The sequence below is a fragment of the Neofelis nebulosa genome, chromosome 2 (assembly GCF_028018385.1).
Source record: "Neofelis nebulosa isolate mNeoNeb1 chromosome 2, mNeoNeb1.pri, whole genome shotgun sequence".
Taxonomy (NCBI): Eukaryota; Metazoa; Chordata; class Mammalia; order Carnivora; family Felidae; genus Neofelis; species Neofelis nebulosa.
The window spans coordinates 26736611-26749643 of NC_080783.1; the positions used below are offsets into that span (position 1 = coordinate 26736611).

Sequence of the window (13033 nt, forward strand, 5' to 3'; positions counted from 1 at the left end):
GGGATATTAATACAATAAATACCTTATGTTATGAAAATAGTCCATTTTTAATAATCATTTATTTTTCTGTCTTCTCATTACACATTCTTAGAGAATAGAGAGTATATATTTCTGACCCTACAGAGCTTTGAATAATAACTGTCCCTGTAACATATGCTCAATATATAATTGCTTAATTTTTTTTTGAGAGAGAGCAAGTGCGTGCACGAGAGAAAAAGGGCACACGAGCAAGAGCAGGGGAGGGGCAGAGGGAGTAGGAGCGAGAGAATCCCAGACAGTCTCTGTGCTGTCAGCACAGAACCCAACACAGGGCTTGATCTCACGACCATGAGATCATGACCTGAGCCGAAATTAAGAGTCAGACGTTTAACCTGCAGAGCCACCCAGGTGCCCCTAAATAATTGTTTAATGTGTGAAAGAATTAATGTAATGGATATAAGAGGTTATTTAAAAGGTAATGAAGAATGAGAATGAGTGTGTGTATGTGTTTGTGTCCTCAATTTGCTTTGTGAAGGGGTCTTAGTATGTAATGTCCAATAGAATTTTCTTGTAATGATGGAAATGTTCTATGAATACTTGTTCTATCCAATATGGTAGTAACTAAATACATTTAGCACATGAAATGTGGCTAGTGCAACTGAGGGACTGAACTTTTAATTTTATCTATTTTGATTTAAATAGCCACATATGGATACTGGCTACCAAATTGGATATGACTGGTCTAGACTTGTACTTACCCTGACAGCAGTGAGTAACATATGGCCCTCATTCTTGTTTTCTAATACTATTCCCTACTGAGAGGAAACAGGGATCTTTGGAGAAATGGTCAGTCTCCAGACACGGGGAACAGAAGGTGTAAGATGAGCCTGGAACATCTCAAAGTTACCAAAGGCAAGGAAATATTACAAAAAAAAAAAAAAAAAAAAAATTATGGGCATGTCAAAAGAACCCAGAAGCTAGTTTGAAGAGGCTGTGCTGCTGGCCAAATTTAGGGCTATTTGAGCATCAAAATAACTAAGGACAGTAGTGAACCATTGAAGAAATAGGAAACCATGAGTCCACACTACTGTTAGATCGGTAGATAAAAAGGAGAAAGGAAGGACTTTTCTGTATAGTAGGTTGCTGATTAATAAATGTGGAGTGAGCCCAAGTAGAGAATTATTGCAGTATTCATAGTAAAGACTGATTGGGCAAGAGTCATCAATAGGTGGTCAAAACTAACATAGCCTATGAAAAGGATACAGTATCGCTATGGAGTATTTTGGCCAGGGATGCATGGCCTGAATATAATTATAAGGAAATATTAGACAAAGCCAAAATCAGCAACATGTTGTTAAGAAATTGTGAAAACTGGCCTGTATTCTTTTTTTTTTTTTTTAAGTTTATTTTTTTATTTTGAGAGAGAAAGAGAGCACAAGCAGGGAGGGGAAGAGAGAGAGGGAGAGAGAGAATCCCAAGCAGGCTCCACACTGTCAGTGTGGCTCCCGATGCAGAGCTTGAACTCATGAACCATGAGATCGCAACCTGAGCCGAGGTCAAGAGCCAGACGCTTAGCTGATTGAGCCACCCAGGTGCCCAGCTAGCCTGTATTCTTTTTAAAAAAGTCAATGTTGTGAAAGGCAAGAAGGACTAAGGGAATATTTTAGATTAAAATAGTTTAAAAAGATATATGACAGTTAAAGAAATATTTGATCCAGCTTAGAATTATCTTGGAAGGGGGGAGAGAGGGGGGATTCTTGGGTATTAAGAAAACTGTACAGTTGTACTATGGTAGATTATATAAAAATATTGTATCACTGTATCAGTATTAAATGTGGTAACTGTTTTGCCATTATGTAAGAAAATATCCCTATTTTAAATGCACATTGAAATATTAAGGGATAAAGTGGCTAAGGCATCCATTTTATGTAATAAATTAACTCCTGCGCATGTAGAATGGTACTAGCCATGTAGCATCCTTGGCAGAGTTGAGAAAATAATTATTTAAATTACTTTTTATAGCACTTAACTCTCTAGCAGAGTACTGGCTGTAAAAAGCTTATATAAAGACAATGGAGAAGTAGGAGTCCTCTGCTACTACGTAGCATATAGTAATTGGCTGATCCTCACTTTCATTGCAACAACTACATGTATAAATTGCAGAGAAAAAAATCATACTAGTAAAGACATTAGGAAGACTTCTGGTTTCAGCTCCAGCACATAAGGACCCTGGAAGTCATCACTGCTACCCTTACAGTAAGAGAAAGGTGAACAAACTGAAAATCACTGCTTTTCCATGGTCCCATCAAAGAATTAAGGCTATAGGACAAATTGCCACCCTGAAATACGGAGAGAAAAGCAACTTCAGAGAGCTACAGCCAAGATGTGCTCTCCTAGAGCAGAAGCCACAGTAACCATTAACTAAACTGTTAGGAACACTTACATGGTAACTTGGATGAATTATTTGAGGCTGAGTGTGGATTACCTTGAGATTAAAAAACTCCTAGGTAGGGGCGCCTGGGTGGCGCAGTCGGTTAAGCGTCCGACTTCAGCCAGGTCATGATCTCGCGGTCCGTGAGTTCGAGCCCCGCGTCGGGCTCTGGGCTGATGGCTCGGAGCCTGGAGCCTGTTTCCGATTCTGTGTCTCCCTCTCTCTCTGCCCCTCCCCCGTTCATGCTCTGTCTCTCTCTGTCCCAAAAATAAATAAAAAATGTTGAAAAAAAAAAATTTAAAAAAAAAAAAAAAATAAAAAAAAAAAAAAAAAAAAAAAAAAAAAAAAAAAAAAAACTCCTAGGTATTCCTGTCTTAAAAGTCCTCCCGCAACACTTTCATGGGCTTTACTTCTACGACCCCACAAGGTTCTCATAATGAAGAGCTAAGAAGAATCCTTAGTGGCTTAAGTATGGAAAGGGAAGAGATAAATTTTATGAAATGAGTTCAGAGCATTGTCTGTAACACAGCTTTTTCTTCCAGTGGAAAGACTTCAGTAAAGTCTTACTTTGCCTGGGAGAAAAGCATTTTCCCACTGCTGCCCCCCTATAGAGGCAATGAGTGTAGAAAATAAGAAACACTTGTTTAAGTAGACCCACTAAAAGACGATTTAATTGTAAGAATATAGTACATTATGCTACTGTAGTAGGTAGGCTTCCTTTTGTTCTTTTTTCTTTAAAAAAATTTTTTTTAATGTTTTATTTATATTTGAGACTGAGAGGGACAGAGCATGAGCAGGGGAGGGGCAGAGAGAGAGGGAGACACAGAATCCAAAGCAGGCTGTCATCAGAGAGTCCAGCGCGGGGTTGGAACCCACAAACCGTGAGATCATGACCTGAGCCAAAGTTGGGTGCTTAACTGACTGAGTGACCCAAGCACCACCCCCCCTTTTTTTTTTTAAAGTAGGCTCCATGCCCAACATGGGGCATGAACTCATGACCCTGATCAAGAGTCACAGGCTCTACTGACTGAGCCAGCCAGGCACCCCTTGTATGCTTCCTTTTCCTCACACTTTACCACCATACCAACAAGTTTCTGGTACTATAACAGTAGGGTACAGCTGCAAAGCATAGACTTTCTCTGAGGAGGAGTGCTTAAGAAGTCAAAAATTAACAGGGAGACAAAGACACTAGAGGAATTTTGAGGCCTCCGGCACCTACAACTATATTAGCCATTAAACACCGCCCACGCTTAGCCAGATTAACGTAATGCTTCACAGTAAAATTCTCTTTACATCAGAGCACCTGGCTGGCTCAGATGGAGGGGCATGCAGCTGTTGATCTCCAGGTTGTGAGTTCAAGCCCTATGTTGGGTATAGATTACTGGAAAAAAAAAAAAACAACAAAAAACCACACATTCTGTTTACCTCCAGTCCTATTACCTGATACATCATATCCAGCTTTCAACAAAAATTACAAGGCATGCTAGGAAAAACACACTCTGACAAGACAAGGAAACCATCAGAACCAGGCTCACAGGGGTGCCAAGATGGCTCAGTCAGTTAAGCATCCGACTTGGGCTCAGGTCATGATCTCACAGTTTGTGAGTTCAAGCCCTGCATCAGGCTGTGTGCTGACAGCTTGGAGCCTGGAGCCTGCTTCACATTCTGTGTGTTCCTCTCTCTCTCCCCCACTCATGCTTCTCTCTCTCTCAAAAATAAACATCAAAAATTTTTTTTTAATATTAAAAAAAAAAGAACCAGGCTCAAATATGACAAAGATACTGAAATTCTCTTAAATAAGTATGATTAATATGTTAAAGTCTTTAATAGATTTAAGTAGAAAACAGGTAAGACTATATGGGTAATGTAAGCAGAGAAATGTAAACTTTTAAGAATCAAAAGTAAATGCTAGAAATCAAAAACACTGTAACCTAAATGAAGCATTCATTTCATGGCCTCATCTATAGACTGGACATGGCTGAGGAAAGAATCAGCAAGCTTGGGTAAGTCAAACTGAAGCTTTGCAAACTGAAATGCAAAGAGAAAAATGAATGAAAAAACAGAATAGCACATTCAAGAACCTTGGGGTAATTTCAGAAGGTCTCTCAGATATGTAGTTGGAACAAGGAAGAGAAAAAGAATGGAGCAAAAAAATATTTGAAGTAATAATACATGAGAATTTTATAAAGTTAATGACCAGCACCAAACCATATATCCAGAAAACTCAAGCAGGAGAACATCAAGCAGGATAAATACCTAAAAAACAACAGAAGTAACAAAAAATAAAATACTTAGGTATAACATATTCAAACTGCAGAAGACCAAAGACAGAAAATCTTGAGGAAAGGCAGAGGAAAAACAAAAATAAAAACAAAAACTCTTACCTATAGAACAACAAGTATAAGAATTGCAGCTGACTTCTCATCAGAAACCATGTAAGCAGAGAGTAGAATGAAATATTCAAAGTGTTGAAAGAAAAAAAAAAAACAACTAGTGGGCATAATTGTGTCTCCCCACAAAAAAACCTGTCCATGCCCTAACTCTTGGTATCTATGAATGTTATGGATTGATTTGTGTCCATCAGAATTTATATGTTGAAGTGCTAACCCCTAGTATTTCAGAATTTGAGCCTATTTGGAAAAAGGGTTGTTGTAGATATAATTAGTTAAGATGAGGTTATTGGGATGAGCCCTAATCCCATATGACTGATGTCTTTATAAAAAGGAAAATTCAGGGACACCAGGGTGGCTGAGTCGGTTAAGCGTCCGACTTCCGCCCAGGTCATGATCTCATGGTTTGTAGTTTGAGCCCCGCGTCAGGCTCTCTACTGACAGCTAGGAGACTAGAGCCTGCTTTGGATCTGTGTCTCCCTCTCTCTCTGCCCTTCCCCCACTTTTCACTCTGTCTCTCTCAAAAATAAATAAACAATAAAAAAATTTTTTTTAAAAAGGAAAATTCAGAAATGGATGCATGTACACAGGGTGATCGTCATGTGAAGATGAAGACTGAGATCAGAGTTATTCTTCAATTAACCAAGGAACACCAAAGATTGGAAGCAAAAAAAGAAGCTAGGGGAGAGGCATGGAAAGATTCTTCCTTCTTTCCAAAAGAAACCGATTTTATTGACAGCTTGATCTGACTTCTAGCCACCAGAAATAGGAAACAGTAAGTCTGTTGTTTCAACCACTTGGTTGTGGTCCCTTGTTATTGCAGACTTAGCAAACTAATACAGTAACTTATTTGGAAACAGGGTCATTATAGATGTAATTAAGTTAAAGATCTTGAGATAACATAATTTGGGATTTAGGATAGGCCTATGACTAGTGTTTTCATAAAATAAGGAGAGATTTGAGGCACAGAGAAGGCTATGTAAAGACGGAAGCAGAGATTGGAATTATATTACCACAACCCAAGGAACACCAGGAGCCACCGGAAGCTGAAAGAGGCAAGGAACAATTCTCCCACAGAGCCTTCAAAGGAAACTCAGCCCTGCCAATACCTGTTTTGGACATTTGGCCTCCAAAACTGTGAGAAAATAAACTTCTGTGGTTTTGAGTCACCCAATTTGTGGCCATTTATTATGACATCCCTAGGAAACTAATACAGAGTTTGGTACCAGGGAGTAGGATGCCGCACTAACAAGTACATAAAATTGTTGAAGCAATTTTGGAATTATGTAATGAGTAGAGGCTGGAAGAATTTTGAGGTGAGCCTAGATTCTGATGAGAGTTCAGAAATAAGTGAAGAGGATGGAAGACAAAGGTACTTCTGATAAGATTTTAGAAAGATTAGAAACTAGAAGAAAGATGATCTTTGTTATAAAGTGGTGGAAAACTTGGCTGAAAATACTCTGTTGAATGGAAAATAGAACCTATAAGCATTGAACTCTTAGGTATTTAGCTTACAAAATTATCAAAGTATGGAATTTACAGTGTAGTTTCTTCTTGCTATTTATAGTAAAATATTAGAAGAAATGGATAAGTTGAGGAAGCAGTTGTTAACCAAAAAGGAAGCAGAAATTGATAATTTGGAAAGTTTTCATTCTGTTGCCAAAACCAAACAAAAACCATGTACTCTGTCTTGGAGAGAATTCAGGGGGTGTGGCTGGACAGACTTTTCCTGAAGAGATTAGGCATAGGACCTACTCACAGATCCAGTCAACCATCTTAGCAGAAGTCAAAGAATAAAGATGAGGCTATCCATAAAAGACCTGGAGGGCACCCTCTTGTCTAATGACATGGATCATCTTGACATAACAAGGTTTTTGAGAATTTTATATTAGCAAAAACAGTATCAGCTTAGACTAAAAAGGGCACAGACTGGATGAAAGAAAGTTATTGGATCCCGAAAATTTTATAGGCAGGAAATAGGCAAGAGAGCTACCTACTCAGCTACAAATATGTACTACCCTAAAAAAAAAAAAAAGAAAAAAAAAAAAAAAAAAAGGTGAGTCATAGACCTGAAGGTGAGAGGAAAACATTAAAGCTAGAAGAAAACATAGGAAAATACCTTCCTGTCTTTCTTAATCAGGACACAAACAACAATAAAAGAAAAAATTAATTTAGACTCTGTTAAAATTATTAACTTATTTATATAAAAGGTAGCATTAAGAAAGTCAAAGTATACACTGAAGAAAAAGATTTTGTATCTTGAATATATACATATATATATATATGTATACACACACATATATATGTGTGTGTATATACATATATATATATATGCATTTTAAACTAATAAAATAAGAAAAAGACCAACAGTCCAATTAAAAATAGGCATAAACAGTTGTACACTTTTTGAAAATGTTTGTTTATTTTGAGAAAGAGCAAGAGCATATGAGCAGTAGAGGGGCAGAAAGAGAGAGGGAGACTCCCAAGCAGGCTCTGCACTTGTGGGGCTCGAACCCACAAACTGCGAGATCATGACCTGAGCTGAAACCAAGAGTCCAATGCTCAACCAATTGAGCCACCCAGGTGTCCCAGAGTTGTACACTTTAAAATGGTCAAAATCATAAATTTTATGTGTATTTTACCACAAGAACTTCTTTTAAGTAAAAAAGAAAGGCATAAGTTATGAACAGATCTTTCATAAAAGAGGATATCCAAATGGCCAATACACATATGAAAATATTTTTTAAAATCATTACTCATCAAGGAAATGCAATTAAAATTACAACAAGATACCACTACATACGCCTACCCTTCTAATAGCAAATCCACTTTTAGGAACTTTCCTCAGAGAAATGAATACTTATGTACACAAAAATACTTGTGTTAAGAGTGATCATAACAGCTTTACTCATTAAAGCCCTGAACAGAAAGCAGTCTCAATGTCCCATCAGCAGGAGAATTGTGGTGTATATACATATAGCAATAAAAAAGATGGACTACTGATACAAAAATATGTATCTCCCAGACATGTTGAGTGAAAGGAAAGAGTACATAGTCTCTGATAAATACAGACAAAACTTAACTAGTGGTAATATAAATTAGAATTGTGGTGACTTTTATATGGAGGATGGGAGTTGATCAGCAAAGGATGTAACCAAGGTTTTTGGGTGGTTGGAACTGCTTCATATCTTGATCGAAGTGGTGATGTGGTTACCAGGTATATACATATGTAAAATGTTATGTTAGGTATGTTCTTCATCATAGAAGTGGGCCTGGGTCTGCTGCTACACCTTCAGAGTTACCCCATCCTTTTTTATTTTTATGATCTGTTACATAATAAGCTATTCTAAAATTTAGTGATTTAAAACAATTATTTTTCATAATTCTGTGAATTGCCTGAATGGTTCTTTCAGTCTTGTCTAAGGTCTCTCATACAGTTGTAATAAGATGGTGATGAATCGGAATCATTTGGAGGCTGGAATGGACTGGTGATCTGGGCTTCTTTTTCTTTTTTATGTAGTCTCAGGCCTTTCCATGTGGACTTTCACATGGTTTCTTTAGCAGAGTAGTTTTACATGGTGGCTCAGCCTCTCCAAAATGCAAATATGAAAGCTGCCAGCTCTTCTTAAGAGTTAGGCCTAGAACTAGGATAGAGCTTTTTTGTTCAATTTCTCGGGTAAAGCAAATCAGTGTGAGATTTAATATGGGAGGGACTATTCAAGGGCTAGAATACCAGGAGGGAGACATGGTTCATTGGAAGCCATCAGTGGAGGCTAACTACTATAGTTCATTTCTGTTTCCTATTTATTGACCTCTCAATATGTAAAAATCACGTAATCTTTTTCCTGAAGATCCCTGTGTCTCATCTTGTTACCTCATTAAGCTCAGGCTTAAAAGTCCTGAATTTTGTCATATTAAATGATGGTCAGGTACCTGAATTGAGACTTTTTTTTTTTAGTTTTTCTATTTTATTTTCCTAGGTAAACTCTACTCCTAATGTGGGGCTCACACTCATGACCTGGAGATCAAGAGTCACATGCTCTATCGACTGAGCCCACCAGGCATCCCTGAAATGAGACTTTTTAGGTGTAGGTCCATCGTGTGTGGTTCTTTGGGTATAGCTCAAGTATGGCTCCTCTGGATTGAAAGACTATTAACTTGTGAACTAATATTATTACTTGCTTTACACATACCCAACATACAATAGTGAGACAGGTGATAATCAGAATAGACACTCTGCTCAGATGGGGAATGGGAGGAATAGAGCAGTTCTGAAATACAGAATTAGGCACATGTTACAGGTTTGTTGATGTGGGTCTGTTTCTCTGGAAGTGGTTCTTTGTGGCTGCTATGTCTGCCCTCTGGGCTCTTGACTACATTCTCTGTCATTTTTTCTTTTCCATACAAAAAATCTCCTTTTGGGGGCTCCTGGGTGGCTCAGTTGGTTAAGCATCCAACTTTGGCTCAGGTCATGATCTTATGGTTCATGAGTTTGAGCCCTGCGTCAGGTCTGTGCTGACAGCTCAGAGCCTGGAGCCTGCTTCAGATTCTGTGTCTCCCTCTCTCTGCCCCTCCCCCACTTGCACACTGCCTCTGTCTCTGAAAAATAAACAAATATTACAATTTTTAAACACTTTTTTGCATGTGTGTTTTCTCAGCATGTCACTGACTGAAAAAAGCTGAAGGCCCAAAGTCCTTTTAATTTTGAACTATTTCTTAATCCGAGTTCAAGTCCTTGAAACTTTGTAGACTCCTTATGTATCGCATGAAAATAAACTCTGCTGAACAAAAGTCATATCTATAAATCTTTTCAAGAAAGGTCCTTCTCATTTTGGACTTTGTGTGGTGCAGGGGGACAATACCCTTAGGATCCTTAGAAGCACTTTCGGCTAGCTGAGAAGATCATTGAGAAACACCTTTAAGATTGTTAGAAACCTTTGGGGCACCTGACTGGCTCAGTCCATAGAGCATGAGACTCTTGATCTTGGAGCTATAAATTCAAGCCCCGTGTTGGGTATAGAGATTACTTAAAAATCTTACAAGAAAAAAAAAAATCTTAGAAACCTTCTTATCTAAGATTTATCTTAGGACTTATCGGCATGCCTCAAACCTTTGTAAGGTCTTAACAAAGAGTCTTGCAGTCTCACCTATGAGATCTTGATACTGAGGCCAGTTTTACTGGCAAAGTTTCCTGGGTTTGGTCTTTGAATTGGTATCATTTTCTTTGTTGCGTGTGAACCTTTTGCTCTCTGGAGTGGCCAGAAACCAGCAACAATCTTAACTGTTTGAACCAGCAAGTCTTGGTTCTGTATTTCCTCTAAACTGTTTTGAAAACTTAACAGCTCCTTTTTGAGCTCGCCCTATTACATCCATAATTTATCATAGGCAACTAAGTGAAACCAATTGGTACTTCGAAAATTCTGCCTAGAAACCTCCTTAGCCAGATCTATGAGTTCATCATGTACCCTCTTTATCCTCCACATTTCTACAGGCAACGCTTACACTACTTTTTCTGCCAGAACAGTAAAGATGAAAGAAATAAAGGTGTAAGAATTGAAATGATTATTTAGAATCCTTGTTTGCAGAGGTTATGATTCCTTTGCTGGGCAAAATTAATAAAAAGCATAAATTAGTATATATTTTTTTGTGATTTTGCCATTTTTTCAATACCCGTCTCTAATGAGAATGTCAAATAATCATAGCTAATATTATTAAGGAATTATGTGCAAGGCATTGTTTTAACTTATAAATGCTTTACATTTATTTCTTATTTAATGTACCCCATTTTATATTGGGAAACTGAAGTGCACCTAGAATGCAAAAATGCACATATTTAGCACTATTTAAATAAATGGAAGTAAGGAGAACCTGGGTGGCTCAGTTGGTTAAGCATCTAATTCTTGGTTTTGGCTCAGGTCATGATCTCATCGGGCTCTGTGTTGGCAACACGGAGCCTGCTTGGGATTCTCTCTCTCCCTCTCTCTTTGCCCCTTCCCTGCTTATGCTCTCTTGCTTTCTCTCTCAAAATAAAAAAATAAACATTTAAAAAAATAAGAGGAGGGGCACCTCAGTGGCTCAGTTGGTTAAGCGTCCGACTTTGGCTCAGGTCATAATCTCAAGGTTCATGGGTTCAAGCACCACATCTGGCTCTATGCTGACAGCTCAGAGCCTGGAACCTGCTTCAGATTGTGTCTGCCTCCCTCCTTCCCTCCCTCTCTCTCTCTTGGTTTGACCTCTCTCTCTGCCCCTCCCCCACTCATGCTCACTCTCTTTCTCTCTCTCTCTCACTCTCAAAAATAAATAAACATTAAAACAACTTTTAAAAATTTTTTTTTCAACGTTTTTTATTTATTTTTGGGACAGAGAGAGACAAAGCATGAACGGGGCAGGGGCAGAGAGAGAGGGAGACACAGAATCGGAAACAGGCTCCAGGCTCCGAGCCATCAGCCCAGAGCCTGACGCGGGGCTCGAACTCACGGACCGCGAGATCGTGACCTGGCTGAAGTCGGACACTTAACCGACTGCGCCACCCAGGCGCCCCAAAACAACTTTTTAATTAAAATAAATGGGAATACAATTTTGTAATTTTCTTTTAAATGTTAAGACTGAATCTTAACACTATTTCTTTTATGAACTTCAGTAAAACTCCTTCCTGTGAAATCTCAGCCCATAGCAACAATTGTTAAAATCCATGTAGTTTCTAAAGCTATTTTATTTTTTTTGGCCTTCTTCTTCTAACTGAATCACATATTTTTCTGTCTAATCTTTATTCATTACTAAGAAACTATCCTTAGAGAATCTATGCCTTTTTATGCTTGGTATAATATTGCTTGATCTATCTGAAGTATAGAAATATCTTCAGATTCGGGAAAACGCATTGACAGGCATAGATATGAATATGTTTTCCGGAATAATACTCTAGTATAAGTCTTAAAATGTAAATGTAGCCACAAGCTTGCTTTAAAGTACAATTTCACTTTTAATTAAGAATTAAAGAAAAACACTATTTGGCCATAATATGCTTCTTCAGCCTCTTCTTTATAAGAGTATCAATCACCATGCAACCTTAGGCCCTACCTTGTTAGTGTCTCAGCCTTTGGTTAACAGGAACCACCCTGATGAACTCCTGTCAGGGGAGTTCTCTGTCCCACTAGGATAAAAGGACAGAGGTTTCTGTCATCCAAGGTTACAATTCTGGGTACAGTTTTCTATAGAAACAGGTTGTGGGTAATTGGGCATAAATAGTATATATAGGGTGCTAATCATAACAAGAATTCTATTTTAAGTTAGAGTAGTGATTTTATTTTATTTTAAGATTTTAGTAAAAATAAGTGAGCAAGAATAAACTGATAAATTTATTCAGTTGGTTAGATTAGAGGTTATTTTATATGAAACTGATAAAATTATAGATGGTTTGCCTGGGAATAGGGAAAGGAGGTGGTTGAAAAGCCCAAAGTTTATTTGGTTATGCTCCCAACCACTTTCCATATTTGGGACTGACAGTGGTGGTGATTATTTCTTCCCCATTAATACTTACAGCTCCTTGGGTACAAAGTATAGATCACTGTACTGTAAATATCAATATATTACCTAGGCAAAATTTTTAAATACATGAAACTTTATTTGTGGGACCCCACCTGTCTTCTGTCATCCCTTTTCCTCTATGGTGTCTCCCATCCCCTTGGTGTCTAGTGCTCTCATGTAAGGGTCCTGCTTACCCATAGTATTCTTTAAGTTTTCTAACTTAGTATTTTTTTTCTTTTTTTCTCCTTGCCTTTTTGCAAATATAACTAACCTGTGTTGTCTCTAGGTGACCCTGCTAATCTCTGGTAAACTATTTAGCAATGATCTTGTCAATCTAAAGAATGCTATTTTCATCATGAGAAGTCCTACACAAGTAGTAAATTAAATATAAAATAGTCACATAGGGCTATGGCATGTGCTGGATGGGAAACTGTTATGAACAGGAGAATTTTTTTCATTTTTCATAAATTTTAACATGCAAACTAAGAACCATTTCATATATATTTATGGTAACAGCTTTATGTTGTAGGCCTAACATATTTGCAAATTGAGGTAAAATTTATAATTAAGAATAAATATTAGGGGCACCTGGGTGGCTCAGTCAGTTAAACGTCCAACTTCTGCTCAGGTCATGATCTCGTGGTTCATGAATTTGAGTCCCGCACTGGGCTCTGTGCTGACAGCTCAGAGCCTGGAGCCTGCTTCAGAT

At 37.9% G+C, this 13033-nt stretch overlaps 1 protein-coding gene and 1 long non-coding RNA gene across 9 annotated transcripts in view; both read left to right on the forward strand.

Moving 5' to 3' along the window:
* Positions 1 to 13033, forward strand: part of KANSL1L (KAT8 regulatory NSL complex subunit 1 like) — a 132792-nt gene that overhangs the window by 71751 nt on the left and 48008 nt on the right. For 5 of the 8 annotated variants that reach the window (XM_058706475.1, XM_058706485.1, XM_058706495.1 and 2 more), the window contains one exon: positions 682 to 747. The exons of the other annotated variants lie outside the window; for them this stretch is intronic. In XM_058706475.1, coding sequence (XP_058562458.1) covers positions 682 to 747 — 66 coding nt within the window. The remainder of the gene's footprint in view (positions 1 to 681; positions 748 to 13033) is intronic. 8 annotated transcript variants of the gene reach the window in all.
* LOC131498989 (uncharacterized) lies at positions 755 to 4900 on the forward strand. Its single transcript, XR_009255680.1, has 2 exons — positions 755 to 2486; positions 2774 to 4900. It is a non-coding gene; the product is annotated as an uncharacterized LOC131498989 (long non-coding RNA).